This window comes from Garra rufa, chromosome 15 (assembly GCF_049309525.1).
Source record: "Garra rufa chromosome 15, GarRuf1.0, whole genome shotgun sequence".
Lineage (NCBI taxonomy): Eukaryota > Metazoa > Chordata > Actinopteri > Cypriniformes > Cyprinidae > Garra > Garra rufa.
This window is the reverse complement of record NC_133375.1, coordinates 6,964,008-6,988,798: the sequence shown is the minus strand read 5'-3', so window position 1 is coordinate 6,988,798 and position 24,791 is coordinate 6,964,008. Positions and strand designations below refer to the sequence as shown.

The 24,791-nt window shown below is 35.1% G+C and overlaps 1 protein-coding gene across 2 annotated transcripts; it reads right to left on the bottom strand.

Annotated features, from left to right (window-relative positions):
* Positions 1-416: 416 nt before the first annotated feature.
* Positions 417-22,596, bottom strand: wrap73 (WD repeat containing, antisense to TP73). Of its 2 annotated transcripts, none has more exons than XM_073819647.1 (13): positions 22,477-22,596; positions 20,723-20,792; positions 20,454-20,606; positions 20,056-20,172; positions 10,714-10,786; positions 8,762-8,865; positions 8,099-8,185; positions 7,722-7,856; positions 7,564-7,641; positions 5,077-5,179; positions 3,589-3,714; positions 1,706-1,897; positions 417-1,040 (listed from the first exon to the last, which is right to left on the bottom strand). In XM_073819647.1, the coding sequence occupies exons 2-13, from the start codon at positions 20,789-20,791 to the stop codon at positions 931-933; spliced, it is 1,347 nt and encodes a 448-aa protein (XP_073675748.1). In that variant the 5' UTR covers position 20,792; positions 22,477-22,596; the 3' UTR covers positions 417-930. The 2 variants fall into 2 exon arrangements, with proteins under 2 accessions (XP_073675748.1, XP_073675747.1); XM_073819646.1 differs by having other exon boundaries at positions 20,723-20,795; positions 22,477-22,589.
* Positions 22,597-24,791: the final 2,195 nt, after the last annotated feature.

The following is a 24,791-nucleotide window of genomic DNA, read 5'->3' as shown; positions in this document are numbered from 1 at the left end:
GGATCAGAGGTAAATAATGATACAAATACTGTTCAGTTTCTTGCACAGAATGTTCGTTTTGTGTTTTAACACCTCAATGTATTGTCATGAGGCACCTGGTTTACTCTGTGTATTTTTTATGTTCTCTAAAAGATTTGGGTCCCATTGACTGCCATTATATGGCTGACAGACTGCAGCGGTTTGAGTTAAAAATCTTTGTTTGTGTTCTGCTGAAGAAACCAAGTCCCCTACATCTTGGATGCCCTGGGGATAAGCAGATAAACATAAAATTTTTCGGGTGAACTATCCCTTCAATTGTAGCATTGTATTTAATTCTTAGTTTAATACAGTAATAATTTTCACAAAATGTACTTGGCAGGTGTTGTGACATTCATCATAATCCTCTCTAAAAGAAAAAAAAAAACTGAAGGGAAATATAAATGTAGAAAACTTTATTACAAATAGCTCTAACTTTATACAAATAAATCTAGTTGAAACCTTATACATTAATGAAAAACAATGAAATACACTGTCATTCACAACCACCATTCACACAAACAACAGCAAAACTAAAGTGACATACATTTAAAGTGTTTGACTGATATATTTGGTCCTCTAAAACAGCTATTGAGTTTGTCTAAGGCCATAAGAAGCAGTTTGCACTATGCTGGTAGCTAGTGCTCTGCTTGAGAACACAATAACGCATTTAATTCCCTCACGGACTATTTTACTCATTCTAGCATGTGCTCTTTTGAAAACCATCATTTGGTGTCAAAATGTAATAAAAACCCCACCTGAAAACTACAAAAAGTGCTGAGGTATATTAGCAGCCACAGTGTTTTGTCTCGAGTTCTTTGGAGATCCGATCTCTTACTTGAATCTCTCATGCTCACACCGGAGCAGTTTGTATTGTAGAAAATGACTTTTGGGAGTGTGACGAAGAGCTTTGGTTTATTTTTCCTCCTCTGCATCCATGTAACACAGGCAGATGTGCTCTTTTGAGAGCAGGACGAGTGAGCTGCCACTGCAGTGCCAAAACAGAGACTGTACCTGAAAACTGCCTGTGAGGAAATACAGAGGAAGAAGTTAGATGTTTCCACACAACTTCCTGTTATGCAAGCAGCTTTCTGTGTTTAGAGAGTTGTAAAAACGCTGATATACTCAAACCAATGTCTGTGCATCAATTCAATTCTATATCAATGCATCAAATTATTTCCTTAGAAAATTAAAATTTGTCATTATCTTGCTGGACAACAAGACTAATGGAGTGGTGGATGTGGGATGCACTGATATATTAAAACTCTGACCAACATGAAAAGCTGATCAAGTTTTAATGCTAAATGATCTTATGAACCAATGACAATTCCTAAATAACTGGTTTGTTAATAATGTAACACTTATCTAATTAATTATGAAAATGCAAATATTAAACACATTATCAATATGCTCATAAATCAAGAACAAAGCATTTATAGCTGTATTTATAAACTGCTTACTACTGTCTATTAATGTAGGGAACAATGCTTTCTAAATGATGAATTGACTATCTACTAATGCTTAACTAATGGTTCATAGCATGCAGTTATTATAAAGTGCTACCGATTTTTTTATTCTGGTAGTGAACTTGTCCTTTAATGCTTTATTGTAAGTTCTGTTCAAGCAATGGTGATAAATCTTGTTTGAATGTAATGTTGAGACATGTACTGTGGTGAAACTGGATCCATACCTTCAACTGGTACATTCACAGACACGCAGCCAGCTGGTGACCACAGATAAATTTTGTTGTTTCCGGTGCAGAGAGCCAGTCGAGGTCTGCGTGGGTCCCAGATAAAGCAGCGCACAGGAGCCGTCTGCTCCAGGACGGCCAGCAGACTGAGTCTCTGCATGTCCCACACCCACAGGCTCTGAGGCATGTTATCTGACAGACGTTAGACACAGCGTCAGTGGAAACCAATGACAACACCCTCACAAACACGAGCCTATGAGCCACAGTTGTCAGGGCGTCTGAATAGGCAGAATAAAGTCTATTTAATGCAAGGGAATTTCCTAGGAAGCAAGGACACCAAATGGCTCTGAAAATCTGATCCAGGCTGGCACTGGAGGAATGTGATGCTTCTCATAATGGCTACTGTTGCCAAATGGAGCAAAAGGCATGAAGATGAACTACACAGCTAGGTTGAGTTCTTCCCACAGTCACTGAAAATGGTTCTGTGAAGTGTAAAATTGTGATTTCTGGGGTTGGAAAAGTCATGGAAGAATTAGAATTATTATTCTTCCTTCAGACTAATGGAAAGAAAACAGACAGGTTGGTAAAAGGATAGTTCACCCAAAAATGAAAATTCTTAGGTATTGACAATATATTCTGATTTATGCCGTAATGAAGAGGGATATACAAAATCTCTGTAAAAATATGTCACCAAAGGAAACCAATATTGAACCTGGCTTCATCAAATGTTTAGATTTCTGTTCTGGAAATTCACACAAATTATTGCATATTTGTCAGCGCCGACAGCCTAGTGGGCAAGTGCAATGACATACAGGCGTCCCGAGTTCGAATCCTGACTCGAGGACACACAACACCCCCGTCTCTCCCACTTCGCTTCCTGTCTGCTCTCTGTCGTATCATAATAAAGACAAAACACCAAAAATAAATCTTAAAAAAAAAAAACTAATAACTAAAAAATATTGCATATTTAATTAGATAATTGGCCGTTTGCATATTTAAACATAGCATTTCACCTGTAATTCAAAATAGTTTTCAAAACAGATTAATCAACTGGTGATTATATATTTTAGTTTTTTTACCCTATTCACCTGTAGCGTTTTGTCTTAAAGGGACAGATCTCCTAAAAATAAAAAAAAATCTTGCTCATCATGTTTTAAACCTGTAAGACCTTCGTTCATCTTCCGGACACAAATTAAGATATTTTTGATGAAATCTGAGTGCTTTCTGACCCTGCATAGACGGCAATGGTACTGACACGTTCAAGGCCCAAAGGTATTAAGGACATTTAAAATAGTCCATGTAACATCAGTGGTTCATAATTTTAAGAAGCTACGAAAAAACTTTTTGTATGCAAATAAAACAAAAATAATGACTTTATTCAGCAATTTATTCTCTTCCATGTCAGTCTTTGACGCACGTTCACGAGAGTACCACAACACATGAAGAAGTCATTATTTTTGCGCCAAAAAAGTATTCCCGTAGTTTCATAATATTAGTGTTGAACCACTGATGTCACATGGACTGTTTTAACAATGCCCTTATGATCTTATTGGACCTTGAACGTGTTAGTGTTGCCGTCTCTATACTGTCAGAAAGCTCTCGAGTTTCATAAAACATATCTTACTTTGTATCACAAAGATGAACAAAGGTCTTACAGGTCTGGAATGACATGAGGGTGAGTAATTAATGGCAGAATTTTCTTTTCTTGAACCAATTTTTTTTTTTTTTTATTAATATAATTTTTTGTAGTTAATCTCATCTATAAAATATTTTACTTGCTAGAAATTGGTCTTTGTGATGTCTGAGATCTTTAAACTGTTCTGTGTCTAGTAATAGAAGTTACAGAAATTCATAGGTTGAAAGGTGATTGATGGTCGCCTCACCATTCTTTGTAGCAAGGTAGCGATTATCAGCACTGAAAGCCAGAGTAGAGATGCCAATTTTTGGGTTGGCTCGGTCTGGATCGGGCTTGATTACTGGCACTTGGGCTGGCAGTTGTGTGATCTCATCTGAAACAAAGTAAATCTATCTGATTAAAACATTAAAGCACAATTTTCACAATTTAAATGTATTTTACCACCTGTTCCTGTACTGAAGATTACAGATTATGTGCATTAATGCTACACTTTTGCAGCATTTTTTTTACACCTTCAAATCCAGTAAAAAAAGTTTAGTTGTATGTTATGTACTGCTTTAATGCTGATTGAAACTTCAAAATTATTATTATTATTGTTAAATTATTAAAAATCTTCAAATATTCAGGTGTGCACATAAGTTTTTCAGACTGGTTCTCATGAGAGCACCTGGAAATTTAGCTTGGCGCTCATACTGCACATAGTGTGACCTAAAATTAATGCGATTATGCGATTAAATATAACTACAAAAAATAAAATAATGAGTAATAGTAATAATAGTATTATTGCACTTTTTATTTTAGTCTTTATTTTAGTTTAAATGATAAACACAATGGTGTGACAATACTATTATATTGTAAAATAAAAAAGTATTACATAAAAAAGGTGCACTTAAAAATACAATACTAATATTTACATTTTCTTTTTTTCTCATATATGTATATATATGTATATGAATTACCATAATTTTAAACCTAAAATCTGCGAGCTTATATTCTGGTGGGTTGCTGGCACTGCTGGTTTTGAAGTGTGTCAGCGAATGAAGTATCACAGTTTTGCATTTGCTCCGGCAGCTCATAGTCTAGATTTATGCATTCAGTTCGAATGGAAATCTTATACAGTATTACAGTTGATTAAAAAACAGTGATCATGCAGTAACACCTGTTAACTATGTTGGTACAAAAATAAGTGGCCTGAACTTATTTAGCCAGAACACTTCTTATTTCGGTCACATATGCGTACTACTTATGTGCATCCCTGTCAATATGTAAAATGACTCTGTTGTGACTGTATAACCTTTAGCATATAACCAAGCTGCTGAACTGGTGTTGATCTGTCAACTACATGTAATATGAGGTCCAATGTTAAGGTGCTCAAGTTTATGATACATGACAAAAAGTTTTTTTTTTTTTTTCTTTTAACTTTTTCTTTTATCTAACCACTTTCTGTGTAGTTTTAAGGCTCAGTTTTATTGTAACACTACATCTCTATTACCATGATGTTGGTGAGATTTATGTAGCGGCATCCAGAGACCGCTGTCAATAGTCCAGTAATAGAAACAGTTACTCATCTTTCTTAAAGACCTGCCACCACATTAAATCTACGGCATCCACTGACACAGTGCCGTCTGCATAGCAGGTAATATTAGTGCCAGGACACATAATAGACCCCCTCCTCACATTATAAACATAGTTTGTCTACCAAGAAACGAATCCTACCAAGATTAATGAAACTTACACTTGCTCTGTGTGCTAAATAGCGAATTATCCATGGTCAGCTGATGAATAGAAAGATCCTCACTGCCCACGACAGGCCGTTTCTCCACTTCCTTAAACACCACCTACAAAACAAATATAAAAACTGCATTAAAACTATTTCAACTCAAATACAAGGCGTTGACTTTCTTCTAACTTCAGACTTTTTAATTTAGAACAAATACAAAATGAAAATGTTTGTGCAACCCAGGCTCATTGGAAAAACATGTTTGTAATAACATTTATGTAAAATCATAGCACTTTACTTCTGGCACATTTTTTTTCTGGTAAATTGCATAAATAGTGTTTTGTTTTATTTCAAACAGAGAAACAATCTGGAAACATTTTATTGCATTGGTAGTCATACGTATCAGGTGCGCTACTGAGCAAGTCTACTACATCAGAAAAGCCATATGTATGGAGCTGGTTAGGTGATGCAAACTACAAAATTAATAAGTTTACACATCTTGCATCTTCAAATATTTAGGGGTGCACATAAGTTTTTCAGTCTGAAGATTTGGATTGGTGTTCATATTGCACATAGTGTGACCCATTAAATATAGCTACAAATAATAATAAAATAAAATGAGTAACAATAAAATAATGAGTAATAGTAATAATAGTATTATTGCACTTTGATTTTTTTTTGTTTGTTTAAATAATAAACAAAATGGTATGACAATACTATTATATTGTGTAATAAATATTACATATTTTTTTAGTGCACTTAAAAATACAAAACTAATATTTACATTCTCTTTGATATATATATATATATATATATATATATATATATGAATTACCATCATCTTTAAACCTAAAATCTGCAAGCTTATATTCTAAAACACAAACTGCATCCGATTATTTGATTACAAAATAAGGCATTGCCTTTCCTTCTAACTTAAATAAATGAATAAATAAATTTGTGCAACCCAGGCTCGTTGTAAAAACGTGTCTGTAGTAACATTTATGCAAAATCATAGCACATTGCTTCTGGCACATTTTTTTGGCATAAACAGTGTTTTGTTTTATCTTAAAGAGAGAAACAATCTGGCAACGTTTTATTACATTGGTAGTCATACATATCAGGTGCGCTAATGAGCAAGTTTACTACATCAGAAAAGCCTTACGTATGGTGCTGGTTATGAGATGCAAACTACAAAATGAATTAGTATACACATCTTGCACAATGGTAAATGTTTTTAGGTTAGTAGTCTCTATTAATGAGTAATCTGCTCCTGTAGTCCACTTCTTGGAAGACGAATAAAAACTGTTCTTTATTTTAACTAGAAAAACTACAGAAAATTGTATGCATTGGAACATTTGTTTGGAGTTTTGACACATTTGGCACGATTTATAATTTGCCTATATTGTTTTTTGTGGGCTGTCTGAAAAACTAGTCATCCCTGTTTAATTTGGCTGATATAAAGTCATTTCTACTTCACACCAATCGGACATGTTCATATAGGTATGCAATTGAAGAAACTAAAAACTACTATTTTTAACTACACATGCCATTTTAATTTTAATGCTCCTAGCCAACTTAAAGGAACACTCCACTTTTTTTGGAAATAGGCTCATTCTCCAACTCCCCCCGAGTTCATAAGTTGAGTTTTACAGTTTTGAAATCCATTCAGCTGTTCTCCTGTTCTGGCGATATCACTTTTAGCATAGCTTAGCATAGATCATTGAATCCTATGAGACCAATAGCATCACGTTCAAAAATGACCAACGAGTTTCGATATTTGTCCTATTTAAAACTTGACTCTTCTGTAGTTATATCGTGTACTAAGACCGGCGGAAATGCAAAGCTTCAATTTTCTAGGCTGATAAGATTAGGAACTACACTCCCATTCCGGCGTAATAGTCAAGGAAGTTTGCTGCCGTAATAAGGCTGAAGCAGGAGCAGTAATACCACGCAGCACATGTGCAAATGCTAAACTAGCTGGGAACTCATTTCTGATAATACTCCGCCTGCTTCGGCCATATTACGGCAGCAAACTTCCTTGACTATTACGCCGGAATGGGAGTGTAGTTCCTAATCTTATCAGACTAGAAAATTGAAGCTTTGCATTTCCACTGGTCTTAGTACACGATATAACTACAGAAGAGTCAAGTTTTAAATACAACAAATATGGAAACTCCTTGGTCATTTTTGAACGCGATGCTATTGGTCTAATAGGATTCAATGATCTATGCTAAGCTATGCTAAAAGTGATATCGCCAGAACAGGAGAACAGCTGAATGGATTTCAAAATGGTAAAACTCAACTTATTAACTCGGGGGGAGGTGGAGAATGAGCCTATTTCCAAAAAAAGTGGAGTGTTCCTTTAAGACATCAGTCTACATGCATTCATAAGCCAACAGTTTAAAAAGAGTGCATATTCAACAAATATAGTTCAAGTAGTGGATTTTGTTACATCAATGCAGAGTAAAGAAAAGTTAGGAGTTTTCTCTTCTAGACACCTACTGCTTTGGTGTTTATGATCGTGGCTGGATGCTCAAATTCTGTGATCTTCTTCCAGGTGATATGATTCAGAATCCGAACCTGATGGAAAGCCCATCAAAACTCTATTATGTTATATAAAACTGATATTTTTCCATCTGTTTCTTAAAGAGATTTCCTACCTTCTCATCGTAGCTGCCCACGGCCAGGAACTGGCTGCTGGGACTCCAAGAGACAGACTTTATGCCTAGAGACCACTCATAAGCACTGTAGGAGGACAACAGGCGACCGTCCAGCGAGTAGAATAAAATTTTATACTGAGAAGAGAAACAGGGTTAATCTGATTACACTCCATGATGAAAATGTAATTACGTTGATCATTCATAAGATGCATTCAAAACCCTATCTATTCATCAGACAAACTGAGAAGGAACCCTTCACAGACAATTTGATTGCAAAACCCTTTGATCTTAATTCAATGACCAAAATCCAGCTGTGAAAGTAGTATTTTGTGAGCATAAGCAGTGATTTTCTGTAATGTTAAAACAGAACACCTTACCTCGAGACAGTTGTCCCAAACTGCAAGCACACAGCAGTTAGGAGACCACTCCAGCCCCGCCAGATCCTGAGTCTCGCTCTCAAAATGCTACAGACAAAAGGCAAAATGAAAGTTAACTTATAAATGGCCAGCTAAAATGTCATATCTTAATTCTTCATGACCGTTTTCCACTCTCTCTCTGATCAAAAACATGCAACCCAAAAATCTAAAGATTTGTGATTTTTTTTTGTCAACATCTACTCTTATTTCTCACTCTTAAAAAGGTTAATAATAATGATAATACTTAATGTTAAATTAAAAAAAAAATCAATATTTTTCAAAGGTTGTTCTTTTAAAACATTACAAGAATATTCGGTAACACTTTACAGTAAGCTCTCATTTAATAGCATTGCCTTATGCATTAACTAATAAACTAATAATGAGCTGAATAGTTTTATATTTTTAATTTTTCAACTAGACTTTTAATTTGTATTAGGAAATGTTCAAATAACATTAGCTAAGATTAACAAATGCTATAAAATTACTGTTCACTGTTACCAAATGTTTATTACAAGTATTTGAAAATCAAGTCATGTATCTTCATCTGAAGTAATACAATGATTTTGCCACAAAAGACAAATAGCAGGAAATGTTTGGGGAGGTAACTGTGGAACAGACACTCACTCTGAGAAGATGCCAGTCATCACACACAAACACACTGATGTAGTCTTTACACTCCCGTCTCTCGGCCAGAGCCATGTAGCGCCCATCTGCAGTGAAGTCCAGACCTGAAAAAAAATTATGCATTTAAAGCATGAATAGTCAAACAGAGGATACAGATTTCATGGAATTTAGTTTTTTTGATAAAACTGAGCTACAGTAAACTGGGCACTGTGTACTGGGTGACATAGCAGACACCTTTGAGTCACACTGACACCTAGTGACATGATGGAGCATCTCACAAAAGCAAGTTTTTAGTTATTTGTACTGCAAATAATTATATCACTTGATAGCTGATATTAAAGGTTTGGGAACAGTAAGATGTTTTATTTAAGATATTTTTAAATATAGAAATCAATACTTTTATTCAGCAAGGATGAATTAAACTGACCAAAAGTGACAGTAAATACAGTTATAATCTTAAGCAGTTTCTATTTTCTACTTTCTATTCATCAAAGAATCCCATTTCTGATTAAATAAATTGAAAAGAAAAATAAAAGCATAAGAGAAAAAAATTACAGACTTCACTTTTAAACAGTAGTATACCAGTATTATTTTGAATATTAGTATATTTAGTACTGCTATAGTTTTAGTACATATTATACTTATTTTTACTTATTTGTTCAATTAATTTTATTTGTACATTTTACATTTTTAAGTTTTAAGATTTTTGTGTTTTTGTCATTTTTATTAGTTATTAGGTTTTTTAGTTTATTTTTAGTTATTTTAGTACATCAAGTAAAACTAAACAAAAATGAAAAATGTTGCATTTAATGTTTTATATTTATTTTATTTTAGTTAATGTTTATTTTTTTTAGTTTAGTTAACTATAATAAACTTTCGTTTTTTAGTCTGCAATTATTTGATTCAAAGTACATCAAAAACAGTAAAATGTTGAAATAGTTAATATTTCAAATAACTGCTTTTTATTTGAATACATTTTAAAATGTAATTTATGCCTGTGACTTCAATGCTAAAATGTCTTTGTCATCACTTCTCATCATTTTAAAGCATCCATGCTAAATAAAAGTAAATTTATAATCCCAATCTTTGAATATTTTTTATTCATCAAAGAATCCTGAAAAAAAAAAATGTTTATTGAACAGCAAATCAGCATATTAGAATGATTCCTGAAGGATCATGTGACACTGAAGACTGGAGTAATGATGCTGACATAAATAAATATTTTAAAATATATTCAAACAGAAAACAGTTATTTTAAGCAGAAGACTTCTTTAAAAAAAAAAAATTCAAATCAAATCTTACTGTTCATAAACTTTTGACAGGTAGTGTATTTAATATTGCTCTTGAGTAGCTTAAGTGTAATCAATTATTGTAGCAGCTCATGGTGTAGCAAACCCTTTTTCAAAAAGTAGCTTGACTGCTATTAAACTACTTGAAAATATAAGCTACAGTGTGGAAGTACCTTCCCCAACACTAGACAAAGGTCACTTATGTTATGAATGGAATTGTGCTTCATAACTTTGACCTATGGCTGCAAACAATAAATGACTAAAATGTTCATAATTCACTCGTAGATGTACAACACGATGCTAGGACAGAAACACCTTTCAACAGGAGTTTTCCATCAGCTGGTCTGAAGGTTACAGCTCAGGGGTGACAGATAGCTAAATCCACTCGGCTCTGGCCAGAAAATGAGAATCTATGGCAGCAATGCATGATAGGAACTTAATGTCTTCTGGAGAGTAAGTTCTCTTCATGCTGACAGGGGGTTATGAGGACTATGTCCATTTACCAGCTGTCTGTGAGAGCTCATGCCTGGCTGGACATCCCAGGACAAGACTTATATTACAGGTAAATACCCACATGATTCATGTTTCTGTGACACTGTCCTTAAATCTCCTCTTCCACAAACATTTATAAAACTAGTTATAGTTATACTCGCATTCACTCACCTTTCTGGCAGGCTTTTGGATACTTGATGTAGGATACAGATTTTGTGCACAGGGACCAGACGGTGACTCTCAACTGTGAGGATAAAGAAACATTTTTAAATGGAAATATCTATTTCAATTAACTACACAAACCCAATTTGTACCTTCAGGTGGTCAACAGTGAAACACAGGTATGTGGTGCACAAACAAGCTTAAAGCGATAGTTCACCCAAAAATGAAAATTTGATGTGTATCTGCTTACCCCCAGGAGGGCATCCAGGATGTAGGTGACTTTGTTTCCTCAGCAGAACACAAACAAAGATTTTTAATGAAAACCGGTGCAGTCTGTCAGCCAAATAATGTGAGTGGATGCGGAAAATACTGTTCAGTTTCTCACAAAAACTGATCGTTTCGTGTCTTAGGACATTAATAAATCGTCACGAGTCGCAGGGTGTGATTTGGATTTGTCTGTGCATGTTTTTGTTTACTTTTAAAGGTTTGGTGCCCATCTACTGCAATTATTTGGCTGGCAGACTGCACCGGTTTTCTTTAAAAATCTTCGTTTGTGTTCTGCTGAAGAAACAAAGTCACCTACAGTCATGACCAAAAGTTTTGAGAATCACATAAATATTGGAAATTGGAAAAGTTGCTGCTTAAGTTTTTATAATAGCAATTTGCATATACTCCAGAATGTTATGAAGAGTGATCAGATGAATTGCATAGTCCTTCTTTGGCATGAAAATTAACTTAATTCCGAAAAAAAAAAAAACTTTCCACTGCATTGTTAAGAAGGCTTCAGGGCGTCCAAGAAAGTCCAGCAAGCGCCAGGATGGTCTCCTAAAGAGGATTCAGCAGCGGGATCGGAGTGCCACCAGTGCAGAGCTTGCTCAGGAATGGCAGCAGGCAGGTGTGAGCGCATCTGCACGCACAGTGAGGCCAAGACTTTTGGAAGATGGCCTGGTGTCAAGAAGGGCAGCAATAAAGCCACTTCTCTCCAAAAAAAACATCAGGAACAGATTGATCTTCTGCAAAAAGTATGGCGAATGGACTGCTGAGGACTGGGGCAAAGTCATATTCTCCGATGAAGCCTCTTTCTGATTGTTTGGGGCATCTGGAAAAAGGCTTGTCCGGAGAAGAAAAGGTGAGCGCTACCATCAGTCCTGCGTCATGCCAACAGTAAAGCATCCTGAGACCATTCATGTGTGGGGTTGCTTCTCAACCAAGGGAGTGGGCGCACTCACAATTTTGCCCAAAAACACAGCCATGAATAAAGAATGGTACCAAAACACCCTCCAACAGTAACTTCTTCCAACAATCCAACAACAGTTTGGTGAAGAACAATGCATTTTCCAGCATGATGGAGCACCGTGCCATAAGGCAAAAGTGATAACTAAGTGGCCCGGGGAACAAAACGTTGACATTTTGGGTCCATGGCCTGGAAACTCCCCAGATCTTAATCCCATTGAGAACTTGTGGTCAATCCTCAAGAGGCGGGTGGACAAACAAAAACCCACTAATTCTAACAAACTCCAAGAAGTGATTATGAAAGAATGGGTTGCTATCAGTCAGGATTTGGCCCAGAAGTTGATTGAGAGCATGCCCAGTCGAATTGCAGAGGTCCTGAAAAAGAAGGGCCAACACTGCAAATACTGACTCTTTGCATAAATGTCATAATTGTTGATAAAAGCCTTTGAAACGTATGAAGTGCTTGTAATTATATTTCAGTACATCACAGAAACAACTGAAACAAAGATCTAAAAGCAGTTTAGCAGCAAACTTTGTAAAAAACTGATATTTGTGTCATTCTCTAAACTTTTGGCCACGACTGTACATCTTGGATGCCCTGGGGGTAAGCAGATAAACATCAAATTTTCATTGTTGGGTGAACTATCCCTTTAAGTGGCAGAAAATACCTGCCACTTTACCTGACAAAGCTGACTGGTCAAAAAGAAAAAGAAAAAAAAAACAATATTAAAGTGCAGACCGTTGCAAACAAATTCTATTTGAAAGAATGCAAGCCTTCACACATTACACTAACAGCTGTCAATATTGAACATAATGATGTACATTTATCCTAAGAGAGAGGCAAATTAGGAGAAAAAAAATATATATATATTTTGTTGCTACTGGAAATCATATGGAGTATTTATGAATGAACCAACAATGCCAACATTTTAAACAGGGTTTGAAATTAACACCTGCCAATCCGCAACAATGTGGGTGAAAGTCAACTATGGTGGGTAACACATATCAACTCACTAGCCAGTTCAGTTCAGCAGGTTATGAATTGATACAGTTTGTCCTCCAACCAGGAAGCTCCAACATTAGAGAAATACTAAGCTTAAAGGAACACTCCACTTTTATTGGAAATAGGCTCATTCTCCAACTCCCCCCGAGTTAATAAGTTGATTTTTACCATTTTGAAATCCATTCAGCCGTTCTCCTGTTCTGGCGATATCACTTTTAGCATAGCTTAGCATAGAATAGATCAGGGGTTTTCAAACCTGTCCTGGAGCCTCCCCTGCCCTGCACATTTTGCTTGTCTCTCTCATCTAATACACCTGATTCAAATCATCAGCTCATTAGTAGAGACTGCAAGACCTGAGGTGCGTTCCATTCGACCGTAAGTGGACTGCGAAGTGGACTTCACAGGGTATTCCGCCATCTTAAGTGAGATTCCAAACCGAAGGGAGCGAACATGTTCAGTTCGAAGGGCACTGCGAACGGCATAGGGAATAAGGGAACATCGGTACTTCACTTCACAGGAAGTGGATGGGGAAAACTACCCAACTGTCATTGCGCACCACGTCACCAGTTAGAAGTAATGATGGAGCAGAGCCGTTGAAGTTTTTTAAAAGGCTCTGAAATGGAGCGGTTGCAATAAATGTTGTTATTATTATGCAAATTAGAGTGTTTATGAATAGTTATGGCGATTCATGTTACATTTGCATATTGTATTTTATGAATGAAAGTAAAACTGGCGGGGTGAAGCTCTGTCTTGTTTTATTTAATGTTATCACAGGATAGTTAAATATAGGCTGTGTGTGTGGGGAAAAAAGTGCGTGAGATAAGACCACAAAAACCTGTTAATCTGTTAACGGTCTAAACATATACATTTGTACTATATTTTTTAGATACATACGTTTATATGTATTTTATATGTATTTAAATTTGAAAGTAAAATAAATTACAATATTTATTTATGTTAAATCATAATCTGCGTGACCCTGCAGTTGATTTGCTTTGATGACGTTCCAGGGCATTCCAAATGAGCGATTATTGTCAGCGAAGTCCACTTCAACGGATATACCGTGCTAAGGGAGTAGGGAGCAGTGAACAATGCGTAGGGACCCTGTCGTTTGGAACGCACCTCTGAATTGGGTGTGCCTAATAAGGGAGACATACAAAATGTGCAGGGCAGGGGAGGCTCCAGGACAGGTTTGAAAACCCCTGGAATAGATCATTGAATCCTATTAGACCAATAGCATCGCGTTCAAAAATGACCAACGAGTTTCCATATTTGTTGTATTTAAAACTTGACTCTTCTGTAGTTATATTGTGTACTAAGACCAGTGGAAATGCAAAGCTGCGAGTTTCTAGGCTGATAAGATTAGGAACTACACTTCCATTCCGGCGTAATAGTCAAGGAAGTTTGCTGCCGTAATATGTCCGAAGCAGGCGGAGTATTATCAGAAATGATTTCCCAGCTAGTTTAGCATTTGCACATGTGCTGCGTGGTATTACTGCTGTAATATATTATAGGTGAAAGAGGCTCAGATGAGAAAACACAAGTGTGTGTGAATTCATGTATTTGTGCATTTTAATGTGTTTGAAAGACAAAAGCCTTCTAAGGACAGAAATACGTGGTTAAATGACAAGTTGTATCAAAATAAATGTGTTCATCAGTAGTTGATGTGATTTTGAAACACTTCCTAAACCTAAAAATGTTTTTGTAAATCCAAGGGATTGTCGAGCTGCCTGAATAAAGACAGGTCTTTGTGTAAATGTCCACAAAACTGGAAAACTTGTGTATATAAGTGCATATGTGACCCTGGACCACAAAACCTTAAGTAGCATGGGTATATTTGGAAGAACAGCCAAAAATACACTGTATGGTTCAAAACTATAGATTTTTTTTTATTCCAAAAATCATTAAAGGTGGCGATCCATGAAGATATTTTGTGAATTTCCAACAGTAAATATACTAAAACTTTTTTTTTAATTTTTGATTAGTAATATGCATTGCTAAGAACTTCGTTTGAATAACTTTAAAGGTGATTTTCTCAATATTTAGATTTTTTTTCACCCTCAGATTCCAGATTTTCAAATAGTTGTATCTCGGCCAAAAAATTATCCAAATTATATGTAATCAGTTACTACCCAGCTCTGATTATAACAAGTAAAAACTAGTAAGAATGTGCCCTACATCTAGTACATGAGCAGTACTGGGTAAAAGGTTTTCATATTTGCTTTAACAGTTGTTTATGGACATCTGTTCTAGTCTATGTCGTCCAGGCATCAATGGACTGTAAAACACTAAATTAAGCTTTTCTTTACCACTTACCATGTCTACAAATGGGCTTCTCATGTCAACACCTACTCAGTATTCAATAAACTGGTCTGCTTTGATGCACAACACAGCTCACAAAGTTTACCGATGTCAACACATACAGTATTAGATGCCTAATATGCACTTGCCACCTTTATACTGTTCAGCTGGTATCCTCTAGGTGGCTCACTAGTATGGCCTGAGAATTCAGTCTTTTGTCTAATTTTCAAACAGCAATAAATATGTACCATTGCCAGTGGTGTCAAAAGTATTCACATTCATTACTCAAGTAGAAGTATAGATACTAAGATTTAAAAAGACTTTTGTAGAAGTTGAAGTATCAACTCAAGCTTTTTACTCAAGTAAAAGTATTAAAGTACTGGTTTCAAAACTACTTAAAGTAAAAAAGTAAAAGTAATGTAAGGGAAAAAATGCCATTGAGGACAAAAGCTTAGGCCGCGCCACAGGGGCATATTGTGCATTACCCCACCTCCCCAAAAAACATTTCTAAAGGCCATAGTGACTATGTTATATTAAAATGTTAATGTTGAAAAATTTGGAATGCACTAGGCTACCTGTTTTAGCTGCATATTTGCCCATTGAAAATAAATGCATTTTATTACAATGCAAATACATTAAAGAACCATAAATGTGTACTACTGAGCATTAACATGTGTTTCTTGGAGCGGAAGATATGATCATTAGTTGCTGCCTATAAGTATTGTTATCGCAACATTGTCAATCGCGTTGTCAATCGCAAACGTTTATTTATTCAAACGACTTTCTATCAAACTACCTACTATAGCTTCATTTGCAGAGGATGAAGAGAAAGCACCCGTTTGATAAATAAGCAAGTAGTAGAGAAATAATAACTTGTAAGAAGTAATCTTTTTTGAGTAATGACCCTAACACTGGCTATATCCTTGCTGGAGTGCAGGGCTGGACTGGGGTTAAAATTTGGCCATGGACAAATCCAGCCCTTCCAGCCCACAAGTTCCCCCGTGAGTTTTGTTGGATTATAGGGCCTTTAATTAAAGTAAATAAATGAATGAATAAAACAGGACAGAATCAAATAATGTTAGATACTGAATTCAAATGCAACTTTTATTAATAATTTATCAAATTAATAATGCATTTTTGTCACATAGAAATGCATGCAGTAAAGCATTGATTTTGAGCTAGAATGCGGGACTTTTATTGCTAATAAATTCTGTAAAAATTACTTACTTTTGTAGAACACAAAAGATATTTTGTAGAATGTAAACAAACATATTTGTTTACCCTTGATTTCTACTCTATAGACACAATTTTTGAATTTCTCAAAGTATCTTCCTTTATGTTCCACAGAAGAAAGAAGTTCATACAGGATTGAAATTACATGATGTTGAGTAAATAATGACAATTTTTATTTTTGGGTGAACTGTCCCTTTAAGAACTTTAATATCTGTAGTAAACACCTCATTTATATAAGGCACTGATATATATCTTTAATCAGTCTCTTACTGAATTAACATTTTACTCCAATTAAAATGAATTACAACTTAACATTTAAAAAGATAGAAATTATTGCTTAAAATCCAGATATTAACTGACTAGTAATAGTAAGATGACGTCACAAGAATAAAATTACAATGGTTATGTTTTTTTTTTTAATTATTCATAATAATAAACTATGAAATTTTTAATAGAACAAAATGACAGTAATTATGTATTGACGTTTATCACTTTACCTCCTCATGCAGCTGTTTTCAGCAGCCCAGCAGATACAGAACCTTTAACTGCCTAACACCATCCTGTGTTAAATCTGAATGCGTCAAGCTTCAACTTGCGCTATTTATCACTTTGCATCGCGCTGTGCGGGTGACTGATTCTGCCACTTCACACTTTTGGGGTATTTGCAGTTTTGAATGTCATTTAAAATAGCGCATAATATGCGGGAGGTCTGCCTCTCTTCGGCGATCGGCCCACTACTCCACCGGCCCACCGGGAATGTCACGGTTCTCCCCGATGGCCAGGAGTGTGACGTGATTTGTGTCATGTCACGTGCAGGTGTGATGGATCGTGTACAAACCAATAGGGTGTCGGAATGGTATATATTTATACTTCTCATCCAACCACAACCAAATTCACTCTATGTGGATGGCGCGATTTATCTGGATAGGTTTTTTTTAACGATGACATGAATTAAAACAAGCCGAAAAGAAATAGGAGTAACGAGTCTATTTTTAAAATGTAAGGAGTAGAAAGTACAGATAATTGCGTGAAAATGTAAGGAGTAGAAGTAAAAAGTCGTCTGAAAAATAATTACTCCAGTAAAGTATAGATACCCAAAATTTCTACTTAAGTAAGGTAACGAAGTATTTGTACTTCGTTACTTGACACCTCTGACCATTGCCCTTAGACACCCTTGATTAGCAGCTTTACAAATGACCATGCATAAATACTGGATGTGCTGTCATTAAAACAAAGTGCACTGTTAATTTATGGAAGCCTGTAACAGAGACGTTAGATGGTGGACCACAGACAAATGTCCAGCCGTCTGTCATTTAGCCTCAGACACTCCAGACAGAGCAAGAATTCCAGACAGACAAACAGACACTTCATTCCAAGTGCATGGCACACACACACACACACACACACACACAGCTGTCCAGCATCTCAACACCTGTCAGTAATTCTTGGAATCAAGTTCAGGCGACGGACGACTACGGTGGCACTCAGCCCAAGTGTAGTCCAGACAGACAGACAGACAGAAAAAGAGAAAGGAGAGAGAGCGACACTGAGATTAAACAATATGCTACCATTTAAACGTTTGGCTTCTGTAGGATACTATGCCTTTTTTGAAAGAATTAATACTTTTATTCAGTAAGGATGCATTAAAAGGATCAAAAGTGACAGTAAAGCCTTTTGCATTGTTACAAACGATTTCAAATAAATGCTGTTCTTTTTCAAGTTAAGATTTTCAGCACTGATAATAATCAGAAATGTTTCTTGAGCAGATATTAAAATGATTTATTAAGGCTCATGTGACGCTTTAAACTGAAGTAATGATGCTGAAAATTCAGCTTTCCTCACAAATGATATTTTATAAGATATTACAATAGAAAAACAATTCTATTCATCTATCGTTCTTTATGACTTCAAGATGTAATCACTGGGTTATTTTGACTTGGCTACCCTTTAAGTCTTTTTTGACATATTTTACATTATTTTGTACATTTAAATGTACTGTACTGTTGTTTCACTTATTGGACCTCAAGTTTGTTTAAGTGTATGCCTTACCAGAAAATTAGGGCTGCCACTAACCACTATTTTTATATCGATTAATCTATCGACTAATTTATCGATTTAAAAATAAATCCCTTCTTTTATTCGAGAACATATACTTTAATAAAATCAATTAATTGCAGATGTTTTTGATTTTTAAATTTTAATGGAACCATTAAAATGGAATTCAAAAAAGTAATGGAAAACAGTAAAAATAAAAGGGTAAAACTCAATTAGACAGGCTTTTTGATTTAAAATAATAATAATAATAATAATAATTTAACCATTAAAACAGAGTATAGACAAATTAGACATGGATTTCATAGAGCCCTATAATTATAATTAGGCTTTTTTTGTGGTAGATGTAACTGAACAATAGCCTTTAAAATGACTTAAAATACATATATAATAGCACTGAGGCAATAATATTTAGTTCAAACTGTTGAAATACATAATGTATTATAAACAATAGAGCTAATGTACATTAACCATTACCACAAAGGCCCGCAGAGGGCACCAACACCCTGACGATTGTTTTTATACATTACTGGCAATCTAATCCTTGTTTAATATTGAATATTTAATTCAACGGCCGCTTAATCTTTGGCCATATCTTTAGCACAGAAATGCTATAGCCACAGAAATGTAATGAACATGTGGACATCAAAACATGTAAACTCAGATTGAGGGTTTAAACCTTTATTTTGAAATGATTCACCTTACAAATCAGATGAAATGTCGCACATTGCGTTCCTAGATGAACGTTTTAATAAATCCAAACTCACAACAACATGCAGAGATGGAGTTTGAGACGCTCCACACATGAACTGTGAGCTGAGCTTCTGTGAGATGCGTGTTCATAATTGACGCACATATATTAAACATGCTTTGCATATATTTATTTCACTGAATCATAGTGTTTGTGAGTTCACAATTATGCTTAATTATAATTTTTAACTAGGTTTAACATATAATGCAGCCTTGAAAAACAGTCTAATAATGCGTTTCATGGATTCTCTCCCGTAAAAAGCGCTACTTCCGGTATTTTGCTGGGTAGTCGACACAGGCAAAATGAAATAGAGGATTTTAAAAAACCTAATAGTTGATTAGAATCAACGAATCGCGACAGCCCTACAGAAAAGTTAGTTTTTCTTAAAAGAAAAAAAAAGACTCTTTTCCTGTAGTTTTGATTAAATACATGCAGCCTTGTTGAGCAGAAGAGCCTTCTTCCAAAAACATTACAAAAACTCCAAACGTTTGAAAGGTAGTGTACACTGAAAATGACATTTAGTGTCTATCATATTTTGCATATAGTACAATTAGTCCAAAATGTAGTATTTTTTGTTATTTTTGTACTTCGGATCACAAGAAGTAATTTTCAGAAGAACAGTGTTTAAACTCTCTTTTCTGATTGTGACCCCATCGAATGAATGAACCAAGAGTTAAACTCAGTCCTGACACAGACTGTCTGTTATTTTCAGGTCTTTATTTATGGGCAGCAACAGTTGCCACAGTGCAGAATGGACTCCTCCTACCACCATACTTACATTGAACTCAGTGGTGTTGAGTATGTGTCGCCCATCAGGACTCCAGCGAGACGAGACTAGTCCAATCGAACCCTCGTCTATCTTACAATGCCAGTCCGGCTGCTCTAGAGACCACACCTGAGAGAGCGAATACAGAGAAACACAAAGCCCTTTCAGTAACAAACATATCTAAATCCTGTCGCCCTGTTGAATGGCTCAACATGAAAGACTGGCGCTTGTTTTCCTTACAAAGGTAAGCTGATTTTATGTGTAAATTTAATTAAGACAGGAGATTTTATGGAATTGTTGAAACAGAGACACTTCAAATCTTGTGTCTTGTTGACAAGCAGCATGTAAAGGCTGAATATTGCCAGACTGAATTCAGGCAAAAGTGCAATAGGCATCTTGTCTTGTCATACCTGCACTAGTCCTCTTTTGTACATGGCACAAAGGATGAAGAGGGAGTCAGAGGACCACTCCAAGTGCATCACCTGGTCCAGACATGTGTACAGGTGCATGATCTGAAGGGTGTTGAAATCACGGACCACCAGGCGGTACTGAACACAGGTGGCCTACAAGCCCAAATTAAATGTGGTAATTAATATGAAAAAGTTAGAGCGGTATGGCAGTATGCAATTATATTCATAATTTGATTTGTCAGATGATGGCTGTAAGAAAAACATCTTACCAAATATTTCCCATTTGGAGACACTTTGCACAGTTGATTGGACTGCTTGAAGACCTCTGAGAAATTCATGCTACTGAAACAAACAGGAAATCTTAAATTAAATATATACTACTGTGTTGATGCATGCTTTGAAATTTTGACAGTAACATACTAAACCAAGATTTGTCCGAGAGACTATTAAAACCCATTAAATGAAAATGTCCACATTACACTACCAGTCAAAGGTTTTTAATGTTGCTTTTAAAGAAGTATCTTCTTCTGATCAAGCCTGCATTTATTTGATCCAAAGTATGGCAACAACAATAAAAATGTAAAATATTTTTACTATTTAAAAATAACTGTTTTCTATTTGAATATTTATATAAATTATATAAAAATGTAATTTATTCCTGTGATTTCAAAGCTGAATTTTTAGCAATAATCCAGTCACATGATCCTTCAGAAATCATTCTAATATTCTGATTTTCTGCTCAAAAAAGATTTATTATTATTTTTATGTTGAAAACAGCGGAATAGATTTGTTTCAGGTTTCTTTGATGAATAGGAAGTACAGTAGAACAGCATTTATCTGAAACAGAAATCTTTTGTAACATTATAAATGTCTTTACCATCACAAAGATCAATTTGAAGCATCCTTGCAAAATGAAAGTATTAATTTCTATCATTTCTTTCCACACTAATTTTAAATTAAAATAAATAAATAAATTATACAGTTTCCACGCTTTTTTATTTAAGATAAATGCTGATCTTTGCATCTGTCTATTCATCAAATAATCCTGAAAAAATACTATTTTTTTTTTAAACATTGACAATAATAATAAATGTTTCTTGAGCAGCAAATCAGCATATTAGAATGACTTCTGAAGGATCATGTAGACAGAAACAATGATGCAGAAAATTCAGCTTTGAAATCACAGGAATAATTTACATTTTAAATATATTTTCAAATAGAAAACAGTTATTTTAAGTTTTTGCTGTACTTTGGATCAAATAAATGCAGGTTTGATGAGCAGAGGAGACTTCTTTTAAAACATTAAAACTCTTACTGTTCAGAAACTTCTGACTGGTAGTGTACTTCACAAAATCAAAAGAAACCATGTTATTAAAAAAGTAAAGGTAATAAATATATTTAGCAAATAAAGCTTATTTATGGGACATCAAGATTTTAAGACATTTTACTTAAAGTTTATTTATAATTTTAATATTGTCAATTGTGGTTCTCATCAGATTCACATTACTGTAATTAATCCAATGACAATAACCAGTCTAGACAATAAAAAAAAATATTTATCTCAATAAACCAGAAATAGGCTATAAATCAACATAAAGCATATTATATTACAATTATGCACAAATACATATATCATTATTATTATAGATTCTACAGTAATAAAAATATTTTAATAAGAATTATGTGAAATGTGCTCAGTGTTTATAAAAATAAATGTCACAATGCGAAACAATTTCTAAACATGTTTCATGCTAAATATATTTCTTATTTATACATTTTGATCTTTTTGAAACCTACTTGTGGAGTACTTTCGGAGAATGTCACATTCCAAACTGTTATGACTACCTTTAAAATGATAAGCTTCAGAAACGACTAAATTAATCCATAAACAAGTGACTCTTTTGTCAGGCTTAGGAAACGTTAACGGGCTCCGTATCAGTTTGCTTACTAAAGTTTCAACGCTAGTTAATCATCTAATGTCTACGATCACAGAACACTCGTTGTATGCGTTTCAGCAGTTTACCTTTGTCAATATCGCAAGCTCTAATCCGAAGAGTTTTGTCAAATAAGACATTTGCAGAATAAAACACTCACAAGACACTCATAAGAATCAACTGCCTCGGTCAAGGAGCTCTAACCGAATCCTTTGTTTCGGAAGTGACGTTCACGAAAGCGTCATTTGCGTCATGCTGACGGCCAATCAGCGGTGTGCTTTATCATCAGCGTCGCAGGGGAATTGTGGGAAATGAAGTTTCATCGTGTATTTTCTAGTATTTAACAATAAATATGACTCAGGTCGACTAACTTTATGACTTTTGTGTGTTTAATGACTATTATTCACGCATATGCATTTCAAAACAAATTCAAACGCGTTTTATATACTGTCAGGAGAGACATGTGAATTAAATCGATGTTTATGACTTCGTTAGGAGTCGCACGCGTTACGCATTTACACATTTGTAAAGTGAGAATGTAAAAGTCAATCTCTAATCACATTTTAGCGACCTCTTCGTATGGGATTAGTGTTTCCCGCTCGTGTGCGCCCAAACGGCGGCTAACGCCTCCTCCCGTCCCCCACCAATTCCCCAACCCAACCCTCCACAGCCAAGTGCACTCACACTCCGCCAGCCTATTTACCCTATACCTGCATAATCAGCCTCATCTGCCTCTCTCGCATCTGGCTTTTTAACTATAAGGAGAGATTCAATGTGCGTTTTGCTGTTAAATGGCTTAATCCGCAACTCTACATGACAAGACTGTAGTTTGCGAGGGTCAGCCGCAGGTCAAGGAAACTGATTTTGGCATCCAGAGAACATCGGCATAGCCTGGAGTATAACTTGTTTGGTAAGTAAATGTAATATCAATATAGTGTTTATGGTTTGTTTGAACTCTTTAGTGTGTGTAATAATTGTCAGAATAAAAAGGAGAGTTTCTAGGAGCTTACATTGCTGAAGGGTAAGCATTTAAACCCACCCACTTTAAGTGAACGCACTTAGATCTCCTCATGTTTTATTATAGTATAGTTATTAAAAACTAAAGTTAGATTTGTGTTAGTTAGTTGCATTCAAATTCGTTAATAATGCAAAAAAAGCAAATATTAAATATATATTTTTTCATGTCGGCAATGTAGTCATTTTTAAAGCATCCAAAGCACAAAATTAGTGTACTGCGAATTAATTTGTTAGTGTTTGCTTGTCTATCAGTTAGAAAATCGATGAGTGTCCTACAAACGTGATGCAGTGGTCAGAGTTCACTATGATAATTGGCTGTCAACATGTACAGTAGACTATGATAAGAAAGATGAACTTCTGAAGACAGCGCTTGTTTTTTTTTTTGTATGTTTTTTTTTTTAACACTGGACACAATCATTCATCAAGATCCAGCCTATTTGATATGTGTTTCTATTTCCTCATCCATAGTGTAATATTTTAGGTAATTCCATGCAAATGTCAAGTTTTTACCCAAAGTTATTACTATGATGAATGTCAACAAATGTGGTTCAGATACCATGTGAGGTCTCTCTTAAAGCTTTTAAAGCATTATTTTTAGTGCATGATTTAACATAGTCTGGTAAGTGCTATTTTCAAGCTTGTCACATCCATAACAGTACATATTTCTCATATAGACACATCAGAATTAAAATAAAGTAATTGTGTGTTCTGTGAAGAGCCATCGCTTTTCTGTTTGTTGGGTATTATTGTGTCTGATTTGTGCATTTTAATTCGCAGAAATCCTGCGGTATCCTTTTTTGTCACATCCATAACGCATGATTATTTCCCTTTTTAACATAGAAAACCCGTGCATTTAGACTCTATCAACAAGGGTTTATTAAAATATAAACAGATAATTGTTAAATATATTTTCGAATAATATAGCCTATAATATGCAACAGTAAAGAAAATATAAATTAAATTAAAAATACAAAATCTCAGTGCAGAAAATGTTTGTGCAGCAGGAGGTAAGATGTGTGTGTCGGCTTTTGTGTGATTCGTTGTCAAGGTTGCTGTATTAGTGTAGCACCGCGCTGAATGGAGTTATGCTCGCTCGAAAGAGTTTGTAGTCCGTCTGTATGAATACTATTTTTTTTAAATTCTAATTTTTCGGGCTCTTCTGTTTTAACACAAGCTATATATCGAAACCCGACCTGAAGGTAAACAGTATTGAAGAATTATTTGGCACTTTTCATCCATGACGCATTAACCGCTGAGGTGCTGGACTAGTGTGCTGGCTATATGGCTGATCAGTTTCCCAGCTGTCCGGCCTGAGCATCGGTAAGACACAGCTTCATTAGATATAAATGCAAGGCCTTTGTCAAGTGATAATTCAATTCTCCGCTTG